The 25,206-nt window shown below is 47.7% G+C and overlaps 1 protein-coding gene and 1 long non-coding RNA gene across 6 annotated transcripts; one reads left to right on the top strand and one right to left on the bottom strand.

The window, feature by feature from the left end:
* Positions 1-1,856: 1,856 nt before the first annotated feature.
* On the bottom strand, positions 1,857-7,987 carry LOC143827808 (uncharacterized). Of its 2 annotated transcripts, XR_013227410.1 has the most exons (5): positions 7,949-7,987; positions 7,813-7,863; positions 3,587-3,828; positions 2,465-2,571; positions 1,857-2,203 (listed from the first exon to the last, which is right to left on the bottom strand). It is a non-coding gene; the product is annotated as an uncharacterized LOC143827808 (long non-coding RNA). The 2 variants fall into 2 exon arrangements; XR_013227411.1 differs by lacking the exon at positions 3,587-3,828 and having other exon boundaries at positions 7,949-7,972.
* Positions 4,509-16,096, top strand: MPV17L (MPV17 mitochondrial inner membrane protein like). 4 transcript variants are annotated; one of them, XM_077317722.1, is made up of 5 exons: positions 4,513-5,090; positions 5,603-5,759; positions 10,788-10,858; positions 13,367-13,396; positions 13,824-16,096. In XM_077317722.1, exons 1-3 carry the CDS (start codon positions 4,784-4,786, stop codon positions 10,855-10,857), a joined length of 534 nt encoding a protein of 177 aa, XP_077173837.1. In that variant the 5' UTR covers positions 4,513-4,783; the 3' UTR covers position 10,858; positions 13,367-13,396; positions 13,824-16,096. The 4 variants fall into 4 exon arrangements, with proteins under 4 accessions (XP_077173838.1, XP_077173837.1, XP_077173836.1 ...); XM_077317723.1 differs by lacking the exon at positions 13,367-13,396 and having other exon boundaries at positions 4,509-5,090; positions 13,824-13,963; XM_077317720.1 differs by lacking the exon at positions 5,603-5,759 and having other exon boundaries at positions 4,707-5,090.
* Positions 16,097-25,206: the final 9,110 nt, after the last annotated feature.

Below are 25,206 nucleotides of genomic sequence, written 5' to 3'. Positions count from 1 at the left end.
GAGGGGAACAAATCAGCAATTAGTTGTCATAAATGTGGGGCTAGATATGAGCCATTGTCTCATGTCTTGGGACTGTGTCTGGTACTTCAGGACATGAGGATTAGGAGACATAATGCCGTATGTAATATATTAGTCAAGGAGGTGCATAGGTGAAGGGGGGGAGTTTGGGGGGGCCAGCCCTTCCCACCCGCCCGGGCAGCGCTGCCAGGGCGGTTGGGAACAGCTAGCGCCCGCTGTATTTCTTTTACAGTGGGCTTAATTGCTAGTTGTATATAAATGATCAATAGCCTCAAATATGCATATGATTCCACTCTAATGGCAGAAAGTGAAGAGGAACTAAAGAGCCTCTTGATGCGGGTGAAGGAGGAGAGTGCAAAAGCTGGCATCCGGCTAAGATCATGGCATCCGGACCTCTCAATTCCTGGCAAATAGATGGGGAAGAAATAGAGGTAGTGACAGATTTTATTTTCCTGGGCTCCGAGATCACTGCAGATGGGGACTGCAGCAAAGAAATTAAAAGACGCTTGCTCCTGGGGAGGAAAGCTATGGCAAATCTAGACAGCATCCTAAAAAGCAGACAAATCACCCTGCCAACAACAAAAGTGTGTCTAGTCAAGGCTATGGTATTCCCAGTTGCAATGTATGGCTTTGCCTCCCAATCTAAATTTAAAGCATAACTAAAAGGAGGCACCTAATGGAGGGGGTGTAAATGTAACCAATGAAGACTTTCTTTTACCATTCTTTGTATTAACAACTTATACCAGGGGTAGTCAAACTGCGGCCCTCCAAATGTCCATGGACTACAATTCCCAGAAGCCCCTGCCAGCATTCGCTGGCAGGGGCTTCTGGGAATTGTAGTCCATGGACATCTGGAGGGCTGCAGTTTGACTACCCCTGACTTATACTGTCTCTTTTATATATTTATATCTTTATGAAAATAAAAAATATATATTAATTAAAAAATACAGGGTGGCCTTGCCAGTGCCTTCCCCAGTCATTACCGTTTACCCCCCAGCAAGCTGGGTACTCATTTTACCGACCTCGGAAGGATGGAAGGCTGAGTCCACCTTGAGCCGGCTGCTGGGATTGAACTCCCAGCCTCATGGGCAATGCTTTCAGACTGCATGTCAGCTGCCTTACCACTCTGCGCCACAAGAGGCTCTCCTGGCTACACATACCAAATTATTTCAAGCTCTCCTCGTAAGGCATGGACTCCAGAAGTGAGCAGTGACTAACGAATAATCCTACCTTGTCACAAATTCCATTAGTCTTGAAAGCGCTGCTGGGCTCTCTCTTTCCTACTGCATCAGACAAACTAACTCAGCTACCCATCTCGTGGTGTTAAAAGAATCCTAGCGACTTGAGACAAAACACTTGGAAGGTTATGTCTCTTTAGTTCTATCAGATCACTGCATTTTTTAAAAGAGACCATTGGTTTTTGGGGGATTTGAACAGCCACAAAGACAAAACTATTAGAACCGGTCTGATATTATTACAAATCATAGCTAACAGACTATTAGGCACCGAGTATGAATGGGTGGGCAGGAAGGGACGTGCCATTGTCTCTCGTGGCCCTTCCTTGCATACTCAGGGAATTGCTAATTGGGGTGGTCAATGAATTTCCTCCAGGCTGGACTTTTCTGGTAGGGAGATAACTTGGGCATGAAATTGAGGTTACTGTGGGTAGGCAGGTAGTTGTGAGATCCTGCATTGGGCAGGGGGTTGGACTAGATGACCCTGGAGGTCCCTTCCATGATTTGCAAAATAATTAATACATTAAAATAATCATACAATAAATCTTAATAAGCATCTGAGTCTTAATAGTACACAAAGACAACACTTTAAATGCACTGCTACTGGACAAAGGGTATACTTGTCAAGGTTTTGCAGCAAGGAGGAAGAGCAGGCAGTATAATTCATCTGGGAGCATTTGGTATAAAGAAATCATGTGGGCTGTATCACAGAGGCAAAATCTATCCTGGGGAACTCTTGTCCAGCAGCACACACACACAAAAATTGTTTGCCAGCGTTTCGCTACTGAAGGTAGCTCATGTAATAGCACAAGCAGGAGGTCTGGTTTCTGATCCATGGGATGATCTTGCTTGGTTTTAGTAACACAAGTACTCTGAATACGAATTTCATAATCAGTCACGTCAACAGAGGGTTGAGAACAAATTCTCAGGTAGAGTGGGCTCCAACCAGGCTGGTGAAAGAAAAAGATAAACCCCATCGCACAGAAGAAAAAGCAACCATTATCCAGAAGGTCTTCTTTGTGGTACCCTTTTGTACTGATGGAGCTGCTACACCACAATGCTTTCCTTGTGCCTGCATTATCTTATACTACTAAAAGCCCACTGCAGGCTTCCATGCAACGGGAGCTAGCGGGGGTACTGTTTTTTTGGGGGGGGCGAGAGGCAGAGGGAGGCAGGGGAAGCACTGAGCGGACTCCCACGCCTTCACTTACCTCTCCTTCCAAAATCGGTGCTGGGGGCGGGCTGGCTGGCTTGATTGACAGGCAGAAGAATGTCAGGTATAAAGCGTGTTGCTCTCTTCCGCCATTTCCAGCAGCACCTGTGGAAGGTGAGACGCGTGAAAAGGCAGCAGACGAAATCGACACAGCAAAAAGGTGAGGAGGGGCTTGGAGGCATGATAATGCTATGCCATTCAGCTGGCATAACACCCATTTTTTCTGATGTGTGGAAATGCCCTGAGGCTGGCAGCATCCACTGTGCATCTTGATACCTCCCGACTTGCATGATTCTGCTAGGCCTGGCTACCCACCACTGTTCAACAGCAGCCACCCTGTGAAAGCCAGAGTGGCACACTTAGATCTGTGTGTGAGATCCAGGTTCAGATCCCAATCTGACTGGGTGGTTTTGGATCAGTCACGTAGTTTCAGTCTAACCTACCTTGCAGGGCTGTTGTGCAGACAGAAAGGAGATAATAATAACACAAGCTGTTTACGTTATTATCTCCTTTCTATCTGCACAACAGCCCTGCAAGGTAGGTTGCCAACTCCATGTTGAGAAGCTCCTGGGCTTTTGAGGGATGGACAATAGGGTGTGAGGAGAGGAAGGACATCAGACCAGGACAATTCCACAGACACCTCTCTCCAAAGCTCTTTTCTAAATGTTTTAAGTCTCTGATAATCTTCAAATTGAACATTGAATCACGTTTTCTAGTGGGGGGGGGCACACCCCGTTATTTGATGGAGGTCTATCATCACCGTTTGGTCCCCCCCACTTTACAAGAAGCTCAGAGAAGCACATTTGTCCTCACAACTACTTGGTAATTGGACTGACCCAAGATCACTCAATAAACTTCACAGCTGAGATGAGGGGACATTTGGCCCCAAACCTAACCACACTTCCAGTAAACCTGTAAGGGATAAGTGTCCATGACTGACTCGTGGGGCTCTCTTCCGCCTCTGTTAGAGAAAAATTATGAATCATTTTGCAGCGCTATGGGCAGGGTGTGTGAAAAAAGCTACCGCACAACCCCATAACTGCGTAGCCCCTCTTGAACTACCTCTTTGACAGCTGTTTGGTCTGCAGCCATTAAGAGGTAATTGAAACATTAGACTCACCTGAAGTCTTTTTTTCTCTAGTGGGGCAAAGCCAGAAAAATATCCTCTTGGTGTAGTGGTTAGGAGGCCAGTTTGGTGTAGTGGTTAGGAGTGCGGACTTCTAATCTGGCATGCTGGGTTCGATTCTGCACTCCCCCACGTGCAGCCAGCTGGGTGACCTTGGGCTTACCATGGCACTGATAAAACTGTTCTGACCAAGCAGCGATATCAGGGCTCTCAGCCCCACTTCTCTCACAGGGTGCCTGTTGTGGGGAGAGGAAAGGGAAGGCAACTGTAAGCCGCTTTGAGACACCTTTGGGTAGAGAAAAGCAGCATATAAGAACCAACTCTTCTTCAGTAATCTCAGGGCTCTCTCAGCGTCACCCACCTCACAGGCTGTCTGTTGTGGGGAGAGGAAAGGGAAGGGGATTGTAAGCCACTTTAACACACCTTCGGGTAGAGAAAAACGGCATCTTCTTCAGGCTACAGGAGCAGAATTTCGGCTTGTTAAAAAGTGGCATATAAGAACCAACTGTTCTTCTTCAGTAATCTCAGGGCTCTCTCAGCCTCCCCTCCCTCACAGGGTGTCTCTTGTGGGGAGAGGAAAGGGAAGGGGATTGTAAGCCGCTTTGAGACTCCTTCAGGTAGAGAAAAGCGGCATATAAGAACCAACTCTCCTTCTTGTTCTTTTTGCAGCTGTTTAATTTTGTAAATCCAATGGATTCTATTGATCAGGAGCAGAGCTCGGGATCTCCTACCTGGGCAGTTGGGCAATCTAAAACTGGAAGGTCAGGCTAAGTGGCTGCAAGAAATCTGCACTCCAATTGCCCTACCTGGCCAAGCAGAGGCGTGACCTAACCACTCTGGATGACTTCCCGCCCCCACTGTGGGAGAACATATTTTACCTCCCTGCTGTGAAAAAGAGTCACCTGCTTGGAAATTGATCCTGGATTTGGAGGAGTTCTTGTCTATGCAGATCCGACTTTTCCTCCTCCTCCCCCGCCCCCTTTCTGAAACACGATGCTGGACAGCAGGGACCAGCGGCCGGCGGTTGCATTGCTGTTTTGACGTGCGTGGAAATTACCAGGAAGCTGAACCTCGCCTAGCAACGGAGGAACAATGGGGAGAATGTGAAGAGGAGGCAGAGGCGGGGGGGGGGGGGTGGAGGAGCAGGAGGAGCCGCCCTGGAGACGCCAGCCCTGCAGCCCCGGCAAGGCGATGGCGCTGCTGGGCCGCTGGGCGCGCCGCTCGCCCTGGCTGTGCAACCTGCTGCTCTACGGGGGTCTCTTCGCGGCGGGCGACGCGGCTCAGCAGCGGCTCCGGCGCGCTCCGGGCTCGGCGGCCGACTGGCGGCAGACGCGGCACGTGGCGCTGGTGGCGCTGACCTTCCACGGCAACTTTAACTACGTCTGGCTCCGCGCGCTCGAGCGGCTCCTGCCCGGCCGGGCGCCGCGGGCGGTGGCGGCCAAGGTGCTGTGCGACCAGCTGCTGGGCGCACCCGTGGCGGTCCTGGCCTTCTACACCGGTGAGTAAGGGGGGCGGGCGTTGCAACTTGCAAGGGCGCGAGGCCTTTTTGGTTCCCGGGTGCGGTCGGCCGGACCCAGGAGAGCGAGTTGCCCAGGTAGGCTTGCCGCTTGCATGCCCAGGAGGGTGGTGTTGGGCAGGGGTAGTCAACCTGTGGTCCTCCAGATGTCCATGGACTACAATTCCCATGAGCCCCTGCCAGCAAACGCTGGCTCATGGGAATTGTAGTCCATGGACATCTGGAGGACCACAGGTTGACTACACCTGGTGTAGGGTAGGGGTACAGGTAGTCAACCTGTGGCCTTCCAGATGTCAATGGACTACAATTCCCATGAGCCCCTGCCAGTATTTGCTGACAGGGGCTCATTGGAATTGTAGTCCATGGACATCTGGAGGACCACAGGTTGACTACCCCTGGTGTAGGGGGGCTGGGTGTTTTGCCCTCCGCCCTAACCATGTCAGGTGGCCTGGACGGAGGAAATGCAACCATCTCAGACAGGCAGTTCCACTTAGGGATGCCAGCCTCCAGGTGGGACCTGAGGATCACCGGAATTGACCCCATCTCCAGACTGCGGAGATCAGCTTCTATGGCGAAAATGGGAGCTTCGGAGGAGGGGCTGTATGGCAGGGGAGCCCACTCTTTTCTCACCAGGATCCATCTCCGAGTCTGGTAAGCGTTTTGAGAGTGGGTGGGCAGGAACGGTTGTGCTTGGCTTTTAGGGGCTTTCTCGCATTTTTATTTATTTCTCTTATTTATAATTGGATTTATAAGACTGCCCCTCTCCACCCAGCCTTCCCCGGCGGGCACTGTACAGCAATATAAAATCAACTGAGTTTAAATCAATCTACTGGAATATCTAAAACAACATAGGCATTCCTTGCTTCTAAGCCTCTCCCAAATTGCTCTCCCGTGTTGATTGCCAGATCCAGATGTTGCAGGGGAGGGGGTTCTTAGATGTTACTGACTGGCTGGCCTCAACCTGATGGAAGAACTCAGTTTTGCAAGCCCTGTGGAACTGGATAAGCTCCAACAAGGCCGGTGCCTCCTTTGGGAGCTTATTCCACCAGGTAGGGGCTGGGAGCAGTCTTTCTCAACCCTTTTACCACTGAGAAACCCCTGAAACATTCCTCAGGCTCGAGAAACCCCAGAACTGGTGCGATCATGCATAATATGGGTGGGAAGCATAGCTGTGTACCCCCCCCAGCCCATCACTGTCCATTTGGGAGGGGGGTGCAGGTTGACATGTCCACATATGGCTATATCACCTGATAAATATTTAATAACTCCTAGAATCATAGAATAACAGAATGGGAAGGGACCTCCTGGGTCATCTAGTCCAACCCTCAGCACTGTGCAGGACACTCATATCCCTATCGCTCATCCACTGTCAGCTGCCACCCCCTTGAACCTCCACAGAATCAGCCTCTCCGTCAGATGGCTATCCAGCCTCTGTTTAAAAATCTCCAAAGATGGAGAACCGACCACCTCCCGAGGAAGCCTGTTCCCACCCATTTGGGAAACCCAGGGCCATCAAGAAACCCTGGTTGAGAAAGCCTGGACTAGAGTGAGAGAGAATGACAGATCCAGGGCCTGCTGATGAACTCCATGCTTAAGTAGGGATTTGAACCAGAGTTCCCAGGCAGCTCCCTACAACAACGTGGTGAGAGAGACTGTGGGAAGATAAGTGACTCACGTTCACAAAGTGAGCTTCATGGTTGCATAGCAATATCTCCCCAGTCCTAAAACTTACACCCAACCTTCTCAGTTTTTTCAGGGGTCCCTAGTAAAAGATGCTGCATGATTTATGAGGCATTTGTGTGTCTAAAATGTTTCAAGTTGCAGCCAGCTTGTGGCGACCCCAACAAGGCCTGTCAGAAGCAGAGGTGGTTTGCTGTGGCCTCAGTCAGCCTTAATAGACTCAAATACTAACTATTTATCTTCTGAGATCTGAGAAGGCTGGGCTACGCTATGCGGCCTTCTCGCCTTCCTTAAGGACAGCCATGTTTTTATTCTAACAGAAGCCATGAGGGGAGGGGAGAGATGTACCCATCAATTGGCTCTAGTCCACAAAAGCATCTGCTGAAATAAAAAAAAATTATGTATCTTTGGATTTTTATGCTGCCCCTCCTGGCAAGCTGGCTTGGGGCTGTTAGCAACACAAAATGTAAAATAATAAAAAGCATTAGATTAAAAATAATTTTAAAAATTATTAAAACCCCTTTCTAAACTTCCTTTACTATCCCTGTGTCCAAAGCCCTTGTCTGTAAGTATATCCATATGCCCAAGGGGGGAAGTCCTTGTAGAAATGGCCAACTTGGATTGTTGGCCCCAACCGAATGCCTGGTGCAAGTGGTCTATCTCACAGGCCCTCTGAAATTGCACTGGCTCTCAAAAGGGCCCACAGCTCTTTAGAGAGCTTGTTCTACCAGGGGGCCCTGGTTGAAGCCAAATGTACCCCTTGGGGGCCAGGGATCACCAGCCTGTTCAAATTTTCCAAGCACAAAGCCCTGCGTATACAGTCAGTCAGACAGTCCCTCAGTTACATGGGGCTCAGCCTGCAAATGGCCTTGAAGGTTAAGACCAAGAACCTTGACCCTGATTTGGAATTCTGTTTTCCATTTTTCATCCGTGGCCAGTCCTGAATACTTAAACAATCAAAATTAATAGTTCATATTACAGGTTATACAGGTTATATTTTAAAATTATATTAATCTAACCTTACCTCTTTCTGTGTTACTAAGTAGGGTCAATACCAAATTCCTTCTTTTGCAATCTATAAGCAGAAATAACAACAGTCAAACCAAAACCTTTTAAATATAATCTCCAGTATCAATAGCCCATACAGTTTCATACATTACCAAACTTCTTAGTTATAACTGAAAGCAGCCAACAGCTCAGCACATATGGCGATCCAAGTCAGCAGTAACAAGGTCTCAATTACTAACACCATGCCTGTGTAATTTATTGCAGCAGTTAATGCACCAGGTGTTTCCTTTCTCCAAAGCCTTAAAGGGAAAAGCCCTTTTTTTTTGGGGGGGGGGGGTATAGTCAGGCAGGCAGTCCCTCAGTTACATGGGGCTCAGCCTACAAATGGCCTTGAAGGTTAAAACCAGAACCTTGACCCTGATTTGGAATTCATCCAGGAGCCAGTGCACCTGCATCAGAACAGGCCTGATATGGGCTCTCCCAGGTATTCTCTGAGAAAACCCAGGCAAGTTGCATTTTGGTCCAATTGCAATTTCCTGATCAGGAACAAATTGTTAAATGTGCTTCACAACTCCTGTTGTGATTTTCCTGCAGTGGCTTCTCCATTGTAATTTCTACCTGTTTTGTTAAGCTAAAACCACATAATACTATGGTTGCTTGCTTAGGAGCAAGGGCCATTGAGTACTGAGGGGATTAGGTTTTGCCAAACATATCTGCCCTGAGAGATTACTGCCTTGCTCTTCTTGCCACAAGGAGTGGGACACAGTAGTGTTACAAACTTTCCATGCTGTGTACTTTTCCCTGGCTCACAGAGTAAGTCAGACCAGCCCCCAGCTTCATCCCAGCCCAGGCAAGATACAGGATAGTATTAGATTCCTGAGCAGCCCAGGAACAAAATTATGCTGTTCTTTTTGGCTAGATCTTGTTTGTATTTTAGTTAATAATAATTTGAGCAGGACTCCTCTAAGCGATAGATTCAAGCGGGTAGCCGTGTTGGTCTGAGGCAGCACAACCAAACAAAATCAGAGTCCACTGGCACCTTTAAGACCAACAGAGATTGATTCATGGTGTGAGCTTTCTGAGGAAGAGTGCTTGCACTGGAGAGCTCACGCCTTGAATAAATCTTGGTTGGTCTTAAAGGTGCCACTGGGCTCTGATTTTGTTTTGCTGTCCTCTAAATGAGTTTACAGTAGATGAAGCTCAACCAAAATAGGGCTCAGATTCAGAAACTTCTTTGCTATGTCAGAGCTCAAGACTCGAACCAGTGAAGCCGTGTTAAAGAACAAGTGGCTTTTGAGCATGCGCAGAGCACCCTTCTTTCAGTCCTGGGTCACACATACAGGACTGTTTCCCCAGTGGAGAGATAGGTGGGGTATAAATGAAGGAAGACTGGACTGTACAAGAGGGGAGCTGATTATGGATCCCCTCCTGGATTCATTGATCGATTTTCTTCATTAATATCTGGCTGTGAGTGGGAGGCATTGCATATTGCCAGTCATGTATTCTTAAGCTCTTTCCAGTTGCACTTGGTGTGACCAGGGCCCACATCAGTCAATTTTTTCCAAATTTCATAGAATCAAAGAGTAGGAAGGGGCCATTCAGGCCATCCAGTCCCCTCCCCCATTCATGCCCCGCCCCGCTCAATGCAGGATCAGCCTAAAGCAGGGGTAGTCAAACTGCGGCCCTGCAGATGCCCATGGACTACAATTCCCAGGAGCCCCTGCCAGCAAACCTCCTTAGGCAGCCTATTCCACTGCTGAACTACACTGTGAGATTCCCCCCCCCCCAATATCTAATCTGTTCCCTCTTAATAAAACAGTAAGTGGGCTTGGGGTGGGCTCAGTCCAGGATGGGGGGGCAACAATTGGCCCCTTAGCCCCGGACTGACAAGCCTTCCGATTGGCACCTCACCAGGACAGACCAAAATCCAATCCAAAATTCCACCCACCCAGCCCAGCCAGGGGCAATCTGGGGACATGGCTGCCAGTCTGCCCCTGACCACCGCAGGGAGAGGAGGTCAGCAGGGCTGCCAAGGGGGATGAAGGCAGTCCTGCCATGAGCTAGCAGGAGGCTGAACCCTGACAGAGCTGGCAGGAGGCTGCTGAATGCTCCCCCTCCACCCTCCCTTCAGGCCTGCTGCGAAGGAGCCTCTGACAGGCCCTGACTGAGGGGAGGAGGCCTTTCCAAGAGCAACGCAGGGGAGCCTCAGGGCATTCCTTTTAACGGTGGGGGGGGGACTTTCCCCTTCTGCCAAACAGTTGCCTGACAGGGAGGCCACAGAAAAGCCCCTTCTCACTTAAAATACTGCTCTGGCCAGGGGTTAGACACAGCCAAGCCATGTGTCTTTCTTCTTTGCAACTTTCTGCAGATTTGAGGAAATTAAGTCAAAATTATATAGTTACCTATTTCCATGGGAACCGAGTGTGTGCTTGTTATGGGGAAGTACCACCTCCAAACCTTTTTACCTGATATACACTAAAATACCTATCTCTCCTACAAAGTCTCCTGTACTGTCACAGCTTTGGGGAGGGGAAGCTTTATTCCTACTCACATGTCAGCCATTTTCCCTGACCCTGTCCTCACCCCATGGTAGCCTTTTCCTCCCCTCCCAGCCACAGGGAGAGGTTAATAAAATCGACACTAGAATGTCAAATCAGTATACCAATGTAACAGTTGTCCATGCCTCATTGCAACTGTGCTTCATCTGCATTTGTATCTGCAACAGAGAAATTACAAAAGCCACAGGCAAGGAAGGAGATATGAAATTGACAACATCCCTTGTGTACCAATTGGCTTGTATAGTTTGGTAGATAGCTAGCATTGTGTGTCATGCTAGTATCTGGAGGGCCACATTCGAATCCCCAGCCTCCCTTGGGTCAGTCACATGCTCCCAGCCTGACCTTGCAGCAATGTCTCTCTGTATTAAAAATGAAAAATGAAATTTCAGGTATTTGTCCTGAGTAGTCTGACCGTGCTAAAAATTGTCACTAGGGATGAGTATACTTCAAGGGAAAGAAGACGTTTTCTTAGACTGCAGACAGAAGTTTTGGAATACATATAAGGTGAGTCTAAAAGTGTATTATGTACTTTCATTATTTCATTATGCAACCATCTGGAAGCCCAAGATTCTCCCGTCTGTCCTCCATCCTGCAGTAGTGTGAATCTGTTTCTCATATTTGTATCCTCCAAAGAGTTTGGGATTCTTCCATCTACCTGTATGCCACTTACAAAGCCCTGTTATGTAGGTTTGGTTGAGGTTTGGTCACCCAGCAAGTGAGGATTTGAACAGTATTGTGACCACTACCTCATACTGGCTCACACTAGATTAAACTAAACAGAGGTGCCAGTTTGGCGTAGAGGTTAAGAGTGTCAGACTGGGACCGTGGAAGCTTGCTGGGTGACTTCACGGGGGTTTTGTGAGGATAAAAAGAATGTGGCATGTTTTAGGACAGAGGCAGGGTATAAATGAAGTAAACAGCAGTAAAGAAAAATGAAAGCTAGGAAGGAATCAGAATAGGAATCAAAGTAGTAAATATATCACCAGTTTTATTACCTGAAAATTAGACCCTTATTGAAATGCATCTTTAGTCCCCTGAAAAAATTTTATGCCCCCCAAAGTTCCAGTGTCAGAGCTCCTCTGAGGAGGATAACCTAATGAAGAGAGCCTCATTAACCAATATGAAACCCTGGCAGGGCCTATAGGGGAGGAGGAGCTGCAAGAATGAGAAGTCCAACAAAATTTGAGTCCAGGGACACCTTTAAGACTAGCAGAGATTTGTTCAAGGCGTGAGCTTAGGTGTGCAGGCCCACTTCCTCAGACTGATTGTCTTAAAGGTGCCCCTGGGCTGAAAATTTGTTGTGCTACTTCAGACTGCTATCCACTTGAATAAGAAATCCAGTCAATGATGAAAGATGTAGAATGAGAAATCACCTAAATATAAAATTTTATAAAGAATTTGAAGCAAAAAAAAAGAATTTTATTTTTTATCATCTTCTCTTTAGAAGAAGAAGAATTGGTTCTTATAGGCCGCTTTTCTTTACCCAAAGGAGTCTCAAAGTGGCTTACACTTGCCTTCCCTTTCCTCTCCCCACAACAGACACCCTGTGAGGTAGGTTAGGCTGAGAGAGCCCTGAGATTATTGAAGAAGAGTTGGTTCTTATATGCCGCTTTTCTCTACCAGAAGGAGTCTCAAAGTGACTTACAGTCGCCTTCCCTTTCCTCTCCCCACAACAGACACCCTGTGAGGTGGGTGAGGCTGAGAGAGCCCTGATATTCCTGCTCGTTTGGAACAGCTCCATCAGTGCTGTGAGAAGCCCAAGGTCACCCATCTGGCTGCATGTGGGGAAGGAGCGGGGAATCAAACTGGCTCTCCAGATTAGAAGTCTGCTAACCACTGCACCAAGCTGACTTTAAAATGTGACATATATCTGATGAATTTCTGTGCTGGCTTGTGGTATATACAGCAAAAGTAATGATTACAGTTAAAATGTTAAGTTGGATATATATACACACACACCTAATAATTTATAAAATAGTTATGATGTAGGGGAATCCATGTCAGGCAACCATGTAGGGGAAGAGTTTCTTTTTAAAAAAAAAAAAGTATTTTGTACGTTTGCAAATGCATTTCCACATCCTTCAACTGACCTCCCACCACCACAGGTAACTTTAGGCAACACTCAGAGAGAACAGTGTCTTTTGGAACAGAAGAACCCTTGCAGGTGTAGAATCAAGACTTCCTTCAGAGTAATTTCTCATCCATAGCCAAGTAAATCATTCCTTCTTGAAGCGTTTGCTCACCCACCTGGGGAAATGTGCTAACATCTCAAGTGTCATGTAATCCTTCTGCCCTACTGTGCTGATCTTGTATTTAAAAGTAGACAGCATAGTATCACTTACTGGTTCTTAAAGGGGCAGCCTGCACTGCCCTATAGTTGAGATTGAATTTCCATCACCTGTACAGTGCCTAAGGAGGGATTCTATGGTTGCCACACCTCTCCTTTCTGAACACCTGATGCTGATATTGTGCACCTGTTTTAAAAATTGGATTACTGGGCATGCTTCCCTTTCATTAAGAATTTTAAATATTCAAAGAGAGCTGAGATGCTAAAAAGAGTTTTATTGATTCAGGACCAGGATCTGATGTTTCTCTGTCAACACAATGTCTCTGGGGAACCCATCAATGGGGTACAAAGATAACAATCTTTCCACTTTGTATTCCCTAAGCAAAACTACTATTCAGAGGCCTGTTGCCCCTGAACATCCCCATGTTCTATTTCCCTTGAGCAGAAGAGCAGTCCTGCAAGGATTTCTATCATCTTCCTGCCTTTTCACCATCACCTTGTCCCCCTCTGGATTTAAATAAACTATTCACTGCACGAAAAGAAATCAATTTCTCTTTCATTCATTGCCGAACACTGATTGTTAGAAGAAACAGAGGGGAAAACTTCACTTTGTGCACTGTGTCTAAAGTAGGCCCTGTTTTATAGTTGTCCAAAGTATTCTTCCTCTATTTTCTACGTGGTGATCATCAACAATCATAAAATTATTGCTGTTTGCTTTCTTCCAGACCGGGCTGATGTACTGGCCTTTTGTGCAGGTGAGTTTCAAATTAGTGTTCCTTCTGCCCTGGCTAAAGAAATTACAAACCACATGATTCATTTTAATAAAGGACTAGTAGGAGAGTGCCAAGATATGTCGAATAGCCAGCACCTGCTAATTTGTCAATCTTGTGTGTGTAGAGTTTTGGGGAAAAGCAGAATAGTGGGATATATTTATATCCCTGTCTGAAAAAAAGGTTCACAAACTTTGGATTACTTACGTCTAAATCATACGTTATACTAGAGATACATCGAGTGCAAATTTCACACAGAAGCTAAGAGTAGTGGCTGTTCTGCGGATAAAACAGGAATGTGAGAACCATGCAAGCTACCCTGAATAGAAAGTGGGGTTAAAAACTTGCTAGATAAATACAAAAGTGTCAAGCTATTTCCGTGGTTTGTTAACTTTGCCTTTTCCCCAAACAGCTGTCCAACTTCAGCTTGGTTCCTGTGTACCTGAGGACGGCATACACTGGACTGTGTGGTTTTATCTGGATGACCTTCCTGTGCTTTTCGCAACAATGTGGGGATGGCACTGTAAAATCTGCTTTAAGGCTATTCCAGGAAGAGAAGACCAGCAGGGATGAGAAGTCACTGCAGAAATGAAGTCCAAACATTGTGTTGCAGCGTGAGGCAAAGCTGGATTTCTGCCTTTCTGATGTGCCGGGTTCTTAATTCTCCTGTGTGTGAGGTGGCAGGACAGACAGCACTGCTTTCAGATCAGATGTAGATTCTTTTGCATGAGAAGCTCTGAGATGGGACTCAACAAAAGCCAGGTACCGGGTTACCTAAAAAGTTCACTGCTTCGCCCAGTGCATGCATGCGTGTGAAGGTATCATTACTTGATGGGAACAATACCTTCACTTTGAACTGACTATCACTTTGTTCTTCTACACCAAAGGGAGCCTGGAGTGGCATCTTCTGTTTTTTCCCTGTCAAAGGAAATCGCCTGGATACAGCTACAGAAACCCCAGGAAATCATTTCCGATGTTTTGTAAACCTGCGCTCTGGGCTGGCTATGAATTTGCTCTTCTCCCCCTTTATCTCTAAACCAGGCTTCACAGTGAGGCCAAATAGAGGCCTCAAACAGGCTCTGATGCGGCTGCACTCTGACTCTACCTCAAAGAACAACAACAGGGATGCCTGTTGCTTCTGGTTTCCCCAGAGATGCAGAGGGACCATGATGGTGGGTCGAACAAGGCCATTGACTGGCACAAACTCCAGAAGCCCAAGGTCTCTACTGGAATTCTGGGTGAGCTTCAAGGAGATCTCTGGAACCTATAATGGAATGAACTGAACAGAGAGAGAGATTACAATCCGCAACAAAGAGCGTCAAAATAAAAGGGGTAAGCGGTCCTGGGAGGAGTTGATGTTAAGGGTTATGGGACAGTCAGGTCCATCATGATGTCTGTAGGCCTCTGATTGGCTGTCCACCCACGGGCTGCCCAATCAGATTAGGACTCCCGCCCTAATTGGTGTAGCGGTTAGGAGTGCAGGCTTCTAATCTGGCATGCCAGGTTTGATTCTGCACTCCCCCACATGCAGCCAGCTGGGTGACCTTGGGCTCGCCACACTGATAAAACCGTTCTGACCGGGAAGTGATATCAGCGCTCTCTCAGCCTCACCCACCTCACAGGGTGTCTGTTGTGGGGAGAGGAAAGGGAAGGCAACTGTGAACTGCTTTGATCGTCCTTCGGGTAGAGAAAAGCGGCATATAAGAACCAACTCTTCTTCTTCACAATTTTGCTGCTTCTTCGCAGTCTCTGGCCCCTCAGACACCTCTGCTGAAGTGAGTGAGCTGCCAGGGGTGCCTGGGAGCCCTTTGGCATCACCCTTCTGAGGCAATGGCTCCTATCTACAGAGCTTAGGGAAGCCAGCCTGTGTCTTCTCTGAGGGGGAGCACTTGCTCCACCCCCCCCCCAACTGCCACCTTCCCCCTTTTATGGACCCTGGGGCATACCGGCCACTAGGCCACCCTCCTACCCGCCTGACATGGAGGCCGCCAGCCCATGCCTCCACATCGGCTCCCGCCAACTCTGAGGCATGCCTGCAGGCCAAGAAAAGCCTGACAGGCCTGGCCTAAACTGCAAACAGAGGGGAAGGGCATCCCAAAGGGCACAGATTCCACCTGTGCTCCGACAATTGCACTGACTCCCAGTTGAACTCCAGATCAGGATTAAGGCTCTAGTATTTACGCACAAGACCATCTGCAGTCCTGGTCCTGCATATCTGAGAGGCCGCCCCTCTATCTATTCCTCCCGCAGCATTTCACTGTACTAATACCAACCAGCTGGTGGCCCCTGGCCCCTTTGAGCTATGTCTTGGCCCCCACCTGGTCGAAGGAGCCCCAGGAACATATTGCCGGAAATAGCACAGTTCCACAGGGTCTGCATGACGGAGATCTTCCACCAGGCTTTTGGTTGAAGCCAGTAAAGCAGCAGCCTCTACAGGACCTTCCCTGTCCAAAGGAGGCCCCCAGACCACACTCCAGCTCCGGAAGATCAGAAGACAAATCTAGAGGGATGCTGCAGCTGTTTTTAACCCCAGATGCTAAAATTTTAAATATATCTATTTTAGATTTTAAATGTGTCTAATGAACTTTGAATGACTGTTGATCTTGTCGATATGATGTTAACCGCTCACAGTCAGCTGGCTGGGTAGGTTGTCATACAAGTTAAATAAAATAAAATTGAAATCAATAGATATTATTATTATTATTTATCTATTACGGTCATTGACCAGCATCAAAGTATCTACAGACATACATTATTACAGCGTTTTAACAGGACATTCGGCATCAGGGAGTTAACAAAGGCACAAAACATTAATACAGCATTTTGACAGTCAGGAAAATTTTTAGGAAAATTAGACAACAGTTTTGACATCCTTAAGGTATATAACGAACTCACCCAGACTCTGAAACCACTACTATCTAGGCCTGGCTCAACCTCCACTGCTGTAAAGGTACCCTCAAGAAAGTGGTTTGATCAGGATTGTATAAATGCTAAGAAAGATCTTCTTTTATCCTTTGCTGCTTTCAAAGCTAAGCCATCTCACCTTGCTAAATTTGAAGTTATAGAAAAAAAGAGAGGCTACAAAACTCTTTTAAGGAACAAAAAGAAAGCAGCAGTCCATGAGAATTGGGCATCTATCATTAGATCTGTCAAGAACAAGGACTCTGTGGGCTTTTGGAAATCAATAGATAAATGCCATTGAATGCCCTTTTCAAAGCTGCTGTTTTCTTCAGGGGAACTTATGCCTGTCGTGAGGAGATCACTTGGAATCAGAAAGTCCTTCCAAAGGGAGTGGTCCCTATCCCGGGGCTGAGGTACATCAAGGCCTCCTCATCACAGTGGGTACTGGCCACACCGCAAAGCCCCTCTCCCACCAGGACCACAGCTACTTAGCCTCTTTCAAACACTGGCTGGGGGACACATGGGGTGGGGGGGGATCCTGTCCCAGTCATTCTGCTGGGGCAGGGAAAGGTCACCCCTGGGGCACTGAGAGCCCCTCCTACATGCATTTCAGAGCATGCAAAGCTTTCCACAAACTGAACAAAGTCTTTATTTTTCTGACAACTGAGAATCGGGGAACGTGTATAAGGGCCACTCAATTCCTGGTATTCTCCTGTCAGAAGATGTCAGGTATTGGAAAAACTGTTCTCACCTATTGCCCATCTCAACCGGCCGTGTGGTTTTTACACATAACCATTATTTTTTCATGTGCTGGGGCTTTCTTTAGAACGTTTACCAAATGAAATAAGTTTCACCTTGAGTGGTTTCTTTGGTATTTTTGTTAGAAGTCACATCTAATACCAACAAAAGCATGCAAAGAACATGTGATCTATTGAGACCAGAACAAACCCAATGGGGCAGGCTTTCTTTACATTCTCCCCTACACCTCAAGCCCGAGCAAAGCATTTTGGCGGCTATTTTGAATGATGCTAACACAGGCTGGCAGCCACTTGTTTGTCCTCCTCCCCTTCCTAGCCCAGATGGGCTTGTATCTTCCTACCCTCGCCGTTTATTACACCCTGTGAATCAGTTCCTCTGGCAACTGGCCAAGCATCCGTCACCACAAATTAGCTGCAAAGCTTTACGGCCACCTGCTCTTTTGCTTGTGATTCACGCTGCTGCCTGGCCTTTCCCCTCTGAATGCACAACAGTACTCTGTAAAATTATGTCCCTCATGCTTTCAAGTAGTTTGACACAGATAAGAAGAGGACATATTTAGCCTGGAGCCACTCTGCTAAGACTGCCAACACCAAGTTAATCTTCCTAGGAAGAGCAGGGGGGAAAATTATCCCGGTTTCCCCAGCTGACCTGAAGCTTGTTGTTTTGCTATGGACAGGGACATTCTGATCATTTCTGCAATGGGAGCAAATTAATGTGTGTGATCCCCCGGCTAGAACCAGCTGTGAATTTACTACTTGCCCAACGCACAGAGACGACATTAAAATGGTCCCCCAGTTACAAGCCACACTCCATGGATACATGTGCAATCAATCTGCAATACAAATTCCTGTCTCAAACCCTACAAAAGCTGCAAAAAGACTGGTCAGGGAAATAAATGTGACCATTTTACAGGTGAGGATCACCTGGGTCTGAGAGGTTCAAAAAAGAAGACCAGTGATGCCTTAAAGCAGTGGTCCCCAAACCTTATCACCGGGGACCGGTCAACGCTTGACAATTTTACTGAGGTCCGGGGGTAGACTTTTGCCAAAGGATGTCACCACTACCTGAGCCCCTGCTCCACTTGCTTTCCCACAAGTGCCCCTGACTTCCTGCCACCTGCTGGGGGGCGCTGCCAGGAGCAGCTGTGCAGTGCCATGCTAAGGGGGAGCCCCAGCCATGGTGGCCACCAGAGAGCACCAAAGGTGAAACGGCGGCAGAGTGGCAGGGCAGTCCCGAGGCAGCAGCTGGGGAGGAGGACGAGGAGGAGCCGCGGCCCAGTACCAACTGATCCATGGACCTGTACCGGTCCTTGGACCGGGGGTTGGGGACCACTGCCTTAAAGTAGCGATCCCCAACCTGTGGGCCGCGGACCACATGTGGTCCTTCGACTAATTGGAGGTGGGCCCCGAAGGACGCCTTCTCCGCCCCCCGGCACTTTACTTCATCCCCCCTGGCCCTTTACAATAGCGATCCCCAACCTGTGAGCTGCGGACCACATGTGGTCCTTCGACTAATTGGAGGTGGGCCCCAAAGGACGCCTTCTCTCCCCCCCCGGCCCTTTACTTCATCCTCCCCAGCCCTTTACAACACACTTTGGGTGTCATTGTCTCCCATCACTCCCAGATGGGACTAGCTCGTTGCAGAGAAACAAGCTCAGGGTTCCCATTGATTTGTCATTGTCACGAGTTAAAATGTCCATGAAAATAAAATGTTCCTTATGTTCATTGTTGTTGCGTGTCTGTATCTTATTTTGAAGGGATGTTTAAACATTACCATAGCGATCAGAGAGCGTTAGGGCAGTGGTTGAGAGTAGAGAAGTAAACTACCCCCCCCCCGGGCCTCAGTAAAAGGCGTTGAGTGGTCCCCGGCATTGAGTGATTCCCGGTGATAAAAAGGTTGGGGACCACTGCCTTAAAGGACTAACAACATGGATCTCTAGGGCCAGGGATTACCAGCAAGTTGGCACTAGCTGAATGGACAGTCCTCTGGGGGACTGTATTCAGAGAGGTGGTCTCTAAGATATATAGGTCCCAGATCGCATAAGGCCTTAAAGGTCTGAGGATAGCTACAAAGGTGAGAAAAATTCTTCATGGCAATCCTTTGGCCAGCTATCAACAAACCCAAAAGATTTTATCATGTCACCCATGGATTCCAACAACAAACACCTGCATTTTTCTAAAATTGACTTTTTCCAGATGTGAACACAAAAGAGGCCATAACTAATTTTTAGGTGACATGTTCAAATTCATAATGGTACGGAGCAGAAGGACATACAGAAAGGGGGGCACAGGCTATCCCGGAGGATTTGTTGACATGTGTGTTTTTGTTGTTAAATAAAGCAAAAGTAAAAACATTTCAAAGACACAAGTTCCCAGTGTTTTCTCCTAAGGAAACTATTTAGTACATATTTTTTTACTACCACTTTCAAGGAATTCATTTTGGGTATACAGGCATCCCTTTACTATATTCAGCCTCACAACAACTCTACGAGGTAGGCTAGGCTGAGAGAGGAACTAACTGGCAAAAGGTCATCCAGTAAGCTTCTAGGCAGAACAGGTTTCCTGGGTAGTCCCTAGTACTAAAAAGCCTCTGGAGTAAACCTGCAGAATATCTCACTGCTTGAGGAAACAGGGTACCCTATGCTTTTTTACACAATTATCCACCTGATGTTTAAGAAAGATCTCAGATGCAAACTGAAAATACATTAAAAACTATGAAATGCTATACCAGAGTAGAGGTTAAACCCACAATGAGCTGTGTTGTACAGCTCTTATCACTGTCAAACAGATGTGATACTTAGAACATTTTGGCCTGAAAAGGAAGAGAGATTGCTGAGTGATCCCCCTTTGTAAATCAGTTCATAGGGCTGTTATCCTCTGTGAGAGACCCTTGATATACAATCACATAAAGAAGGTACTCCTGTGAATCAAACACCCATGTAGCACCAGCTCACTTCACATGTAATCTGCCTATAATCATGAACAAGCTAAGGATGAAAACTGAATCATGAACAAGCTAAGGATGAAAACTGTGTGAGAGGGGAATGCATTTTGCCACACAGGCATTAATCAGACCCATCCCTCCTGGCTTCTGTGACAGCCAGGCAGCGTGGTGTAGTGATTAGAATATTGATCTAGGATCAGGAGTTCGAATCCCTGCACTCCGTCATGAAAGCTTGCTAGGAGACTGGCCATCCACGGCCCCTCAACCTAACCTCCCCTCACAGAGTTGTGAGGATATAGCGGAGGAGGAAAAGTGAGATGAGAGTGGGGTAAACATAAATCATGACTTCAAATTATGCCCTAAAACTGTGGGTTCAACAGCCTTTCTCCAAAGCTTCCCATTTCTTAATTCCGGGTATTGGCATAATGGTCTGTAATGAGCTTGGGCAGATGATGTGAGAAAGGAAATAATAGCTTAGGCTTTTTATCATGGAAAGGCTTTCTTGTGTGTCTTGAAAGGACGACATACCAGGATATAATCCTGTAACCTCTTTGGTACAATGTCACTTTTGGAATTTGTAAATCAAAATAGAGAACAGCCCCACTAAGACTGCAGATTGACTTTCCTTCACTATTGAGTAGCCAGTGTTCTGTGTTTAAAATATTATTATGTACTAGGGACCAAGCTGTTGTACTTGTAAATACAACAGGCGCTAGGTGTGCTTTTGGGGCGGGGGGAAAGCTTCCTTTGCCCCCCTCCTCCGCCGGGCCTAGAAGCACACCCGCGGCCTCCTCAAAGGCTGGACTCTGAGGCATTGTATGATTTTGAAGTAGGGGATGCCTGCTATTGGGTGGGGGGATATCAGAACACACTAGTAGTCAGAGAGTAAGCTAACCTCCAGCTAAAAACTGGGGACCTGCTGAAATGACATCACAAAACGCTCCCCTAAGTTGCCGTAGAGAGAAGGGGATGCCTGCTATGCCGGGGGGAATTTAAGAACACATTAGTAGTCAGAGTGTAAGAAAACCTCTAGCTAGAAACTGGGGACCTATGAAATGACATCACAAAGCGGTTTCTTAAGTTGCCCCGGAGAGAAGGGGATGCCTGCTATTGACTGGGTGTATATCACAACACACTAGTAGACAGAGAGTAAGCTAACCTCCAGCTATAAACTGGGGACCTGTTGAAATGACATCACGAAGTGCTAGCCTATGTTGCCCGGAGAGAAGGGGATACCTGCTATTGGCTAGGGGGATATCAGAACACAATAGTAGTCAGAGTATAAGAAAACCTCCAGGTAGAAACTGGAGACCTATGAAATGATATCAAAAAGCGCTCGCCTAAGTTGCCCTGGAGAGAAGGGGATGCCTGCTGTGGGCTGGGGGGATATTTTTCTATTTTTTTATTTTATTTATATTTATATTGTATTTATATACCGCCCTCCCCAAGGGCTCAGGGTGGTTTACAAGAAACAACAAAATAGTACAGGTAATATCATTCATATCAAAACACACTAGTAGTCAGAGTGTAAGAAAATCTCCAGCTAGAAACTGGAGACCTGCTGAAATGACATCACAAAGCGCTCGCATATGTTGCCCTGGAGAGAAGAGGATGTCTGCTATTGGCTGGGGGGATATCAGAACACACTAGTAGTCAGAGTGTAGCAGGCATCCCTTTCTCTCCATGGCAACGAAGGCGGTCGCTTTGTGATGTCATTTCATAGCTCTCCAGTTTCTAGCTGGAGGTTTTCTTACTCTCTGACTTCTATTGTGTTCTGATAGCAGGTATCCCCTTCTCTCGAGGGCTACTTAGGTGAGCACTTTGTGATGTCATTTCAGCAGGTCCCCAGTTTCTAGCTGGAGGTTTTCTTACACTCTGACTACTAGTGTGTTCTGAAATCCCCCCAGCCAATAGCAGACATCCCCTTTTCTCTGGGGCAACGTAGGCGAGCGCTTCGTGATGTCATTTCAACAGCTCCCCAGTTTATAGCTGGAGGTTTTCTTATACTGTGACTACTAGTGTGTTCTGATATCCCCCCAGCCAAGATGTTAAAGGATCCAGAAGTGCCAACTGAAAGATGGAATATCTGTAAACCACTCAGGGAGTTGTATAAAAAGTCATGAGGCTAAGGGGGGTGGGCTGAATCCAGAATAGGAAACAGGGGCCAACGATTGGCCCCTTGGCCCCAGACTGACAAGAATTCCAGCCAGTCAGGTGAGGGGTCAATCGGAAGGCACGATGCGCTTTCCAATTGGCCCCTCACCAGGACTGACCAGAGTTCCATCCAGTTGGGAGGCGCTTTGCGCCTCCTGAACCGCCCACCCAGCCCAGCCAGGGGCGATCTGGGAACATGGCTGCGAGTCTGGTCCTGACCACTGCAGAGAGAGGAGGTCAGCAGGGCTGCCAAGGGGGATGAGAACAGAGGCTTGGACAGCCTGCGCCAGCCCTTTTCGCCCCAAGGCTGTCCTAACTGTCATGTCCAACTGTCACTTTCCTCAGAGCCCTGACAGAGCTGGCAGGAGGCTGCTGAATGCTCCCCCTCCCTCCCCCCTCCCTTCAGGCCTGCTACGAAGGAGCCTCTGACAGGCCCTGACTGAGGGGAGGGAGGCGTTTCCAAGAGCAATGCAGGGGAGCCTCAGGGCATGGGGGTGGGCATTCCTTTTGAGCGGGGCATTTCTCCTTCTGCAAAACAGCTGACAGGGAGGCCATAGAAAAGTCCCTTCTCACTTAAAATACTGCTCTGGCCGGGGGTTAGACACAGCCAGTGATTCACCTCCATTATCTTCCTCTCCCGACGCATTCCTCTTCCCTTGACAGGCAAGATTGAAGAGAATACCACTTGTGCCCCCATTTGCTTGAGCTTCCTCCCCAGATCTTGATAGTCTTTTTTAATAGGAGCGATGGTATTCAGGGACATGTCATTCGTTCCCACATGGACCATCACAAATGGGTAGCGATCCGTAGATTTGAGGAGTTTGGGCAGCCTTTCTGAAACATCTTTAATTTTCGCCCCTGGCAAGCAACACCCCTCTCGGGTTAGGGGGTCGGGCCCAGCCACATGGCGATCCATTCCTCTTAGCAGGGAGTCTCCAATTACCAGTACTCTCCTTTTTTTTTTCTTCTCATCTCCATTTCCTTCTGTCCCCGTGGCCTCTTCCCTTTGTCTTAGAGTTTGTTTTGGGACGTCTTCCCATGTTGACCCTTGCACCTCCTCTGCAAGGGCCTGAAATCTATTCTGGAGCTCCAAAGGCCCCGAGAACTGTCTCGCCCTTCGCCGTTCAGTCTTTTTCCGAACTGCTTGCAGAGGCTCCCTATTGTGGTCAATCTCCTTATGCTCTTCAGGACTGGTTGTATTGTCTTTATTCCAAGTTGCAGAGCTCTGGACTATGAATTCCTCCCCTTTCTTACTTTGGGTCAGAGTAATAATTCTGTTTTCTAGTCCCCTAATCTTTTCCTCCAAAAGTCTTACCAGCTTACACTTGGGACAACTGTAGTCCATCTCGTCTTCTGGGAGGAAGGCAATCATGTCACACTCACTGCAGATGATGGGATGAGTGTCCTGGAGGTCCATTGTAGTCCCTCAACCTGGAGGTCCCTCAACCTGGAGGTCCAGGTTGAGGGACTTGGGAATGTTCAGCCTGGAGAAAAGTAGGTTGAGAGGGGACATGATAGCCCTCTTTAATTATTTGAAAGGTTGTCACTTGGAGGAGGGCAGGATGCTGTTTCCGTTGGCTGCAGAGGAAAGGACGTGCAGTAATGGGTTTAAACTACAGGTACAATGACACCCCAAGGGGGGACAACCAGAGGAACATATATGCCAAGACCTGTGCTTTGAACCCTGGCGCCATTCCACACGCCTTAAATCTAGCATGTTGCTTCCCTATCGCAGATGCCCTATTTTCGACAATTCACCAGACGTCGTCCACATCCCACCTCCTTCCAGCTAGACTCTCACTACATCCCTTGAAACAGAGCGAACGTTTGGGAATCACAAAAAGTGGAATCCCCTGGGAAAAAGCATTAGCTAATAGTGAGCAACCAGCTCTCAGACAGCCAAAGAAACATATGGAGGAGAACTAGCATGACACTCACCTTAGAAAAGTCCCACCCTCTCTCCTGCCTCCGGTATTTCCGGGAACGGGAATTCCTGTAATTATAAAAAATGGCTGACCCTCTGGAGCAATGCATGTGGCTAGTCGAGGCTACAAAAAAACAGCACCTTTCCCTGCCAGTATGTGAAACGCACTTCCCCTGCTCATCCTGACTGTCGGGAACATGGATTTCCTTATCTTGGGGCCACGGCTGGAAGATTTGCACCACCCTCTGGAGAGCCACGGGCTGGTGCCTGCATCACGTGGAAGCAGGATTTCAACCCTGGTTGGGCCAGGGGGAATTCCTCGTGCGGAAATGGTCCCGGAGAAGACAGCCTTTACAAATAGGAAGATGTGGGCTTGCTCACGAAAGCTTATCCCTTGAATCAAGGTGCCTCTAGACCCAAAGCTTCCTCTAGCACTTCAGACCAACATAGCCTACAAGAGGGAGATGCATTTTGAAATGCAGGAGGATGGTGAGTTTTCAAAGGGTGTGTCTGTGGATTTCCCTTTGCCAGCCATAAGGGCTGTAAAAACGGAAGGGAGAGGGAGATGCCTGCATGCAGGGATGAACGTCTATTGCTACTTTTCCAGGCTAGCAAATCAGTTAATTCAATATTCTTTTCATGTGATAGACTTCGCTGCGCTCAGTAATGGTTCCCATCTACCTGTGGGACCGCTTGATTGCTTATGCCCCCTGCAGAGCACTCCGCTCTGCAGGTATGAATTTGCTGGTTGTCCCGGGCCTACAGGACGTTCACGTGGCCTCGACCCGGACCAGGGCCTTTTCGGTCCTGACCCCAACCTCGTGGAATGAGCTCCCGGAAGAGCTAAGTGCCCTGTTTGAGTTACCAGCTTCCACAAGGACTGTAAGACGGAGCTCTTCCGGCAGGCGTATGGTTGAGGCCAGGACAATATTTCCCGTATTCCATCTGAGGATCTCCTCCAATGCTGAGATCTCTAACATCGAGATCGTAATATTAGATCTACTGGATTGGTGCCCACTTTCTCTAAATGCTTAAATTTTATTTTCCAACCATCCTGACCATAGGGAAATTGGGATTGGAACTGTGATTATTGCCGCTGTATGATGTGTGATAT

This window comes from Paroedura picta, chromosome 18 (assembly GCF_049243985.1).
Source record: "Paroedura picta isolate Pp20150507F chromosome 18, Ppicta_v3.0, whole genome shotgun sequence".
Classification (NCBI taxonomy): domain Eukaryota; kingdom Metazoa; phylum Chordata; class Lepidosauria; order Squamata; family Gekkonidae; genus Paroedura; species Paroedura picta.
This window is presented reverse-complemented; position numbering and strand designations above follow the sequence as displayed.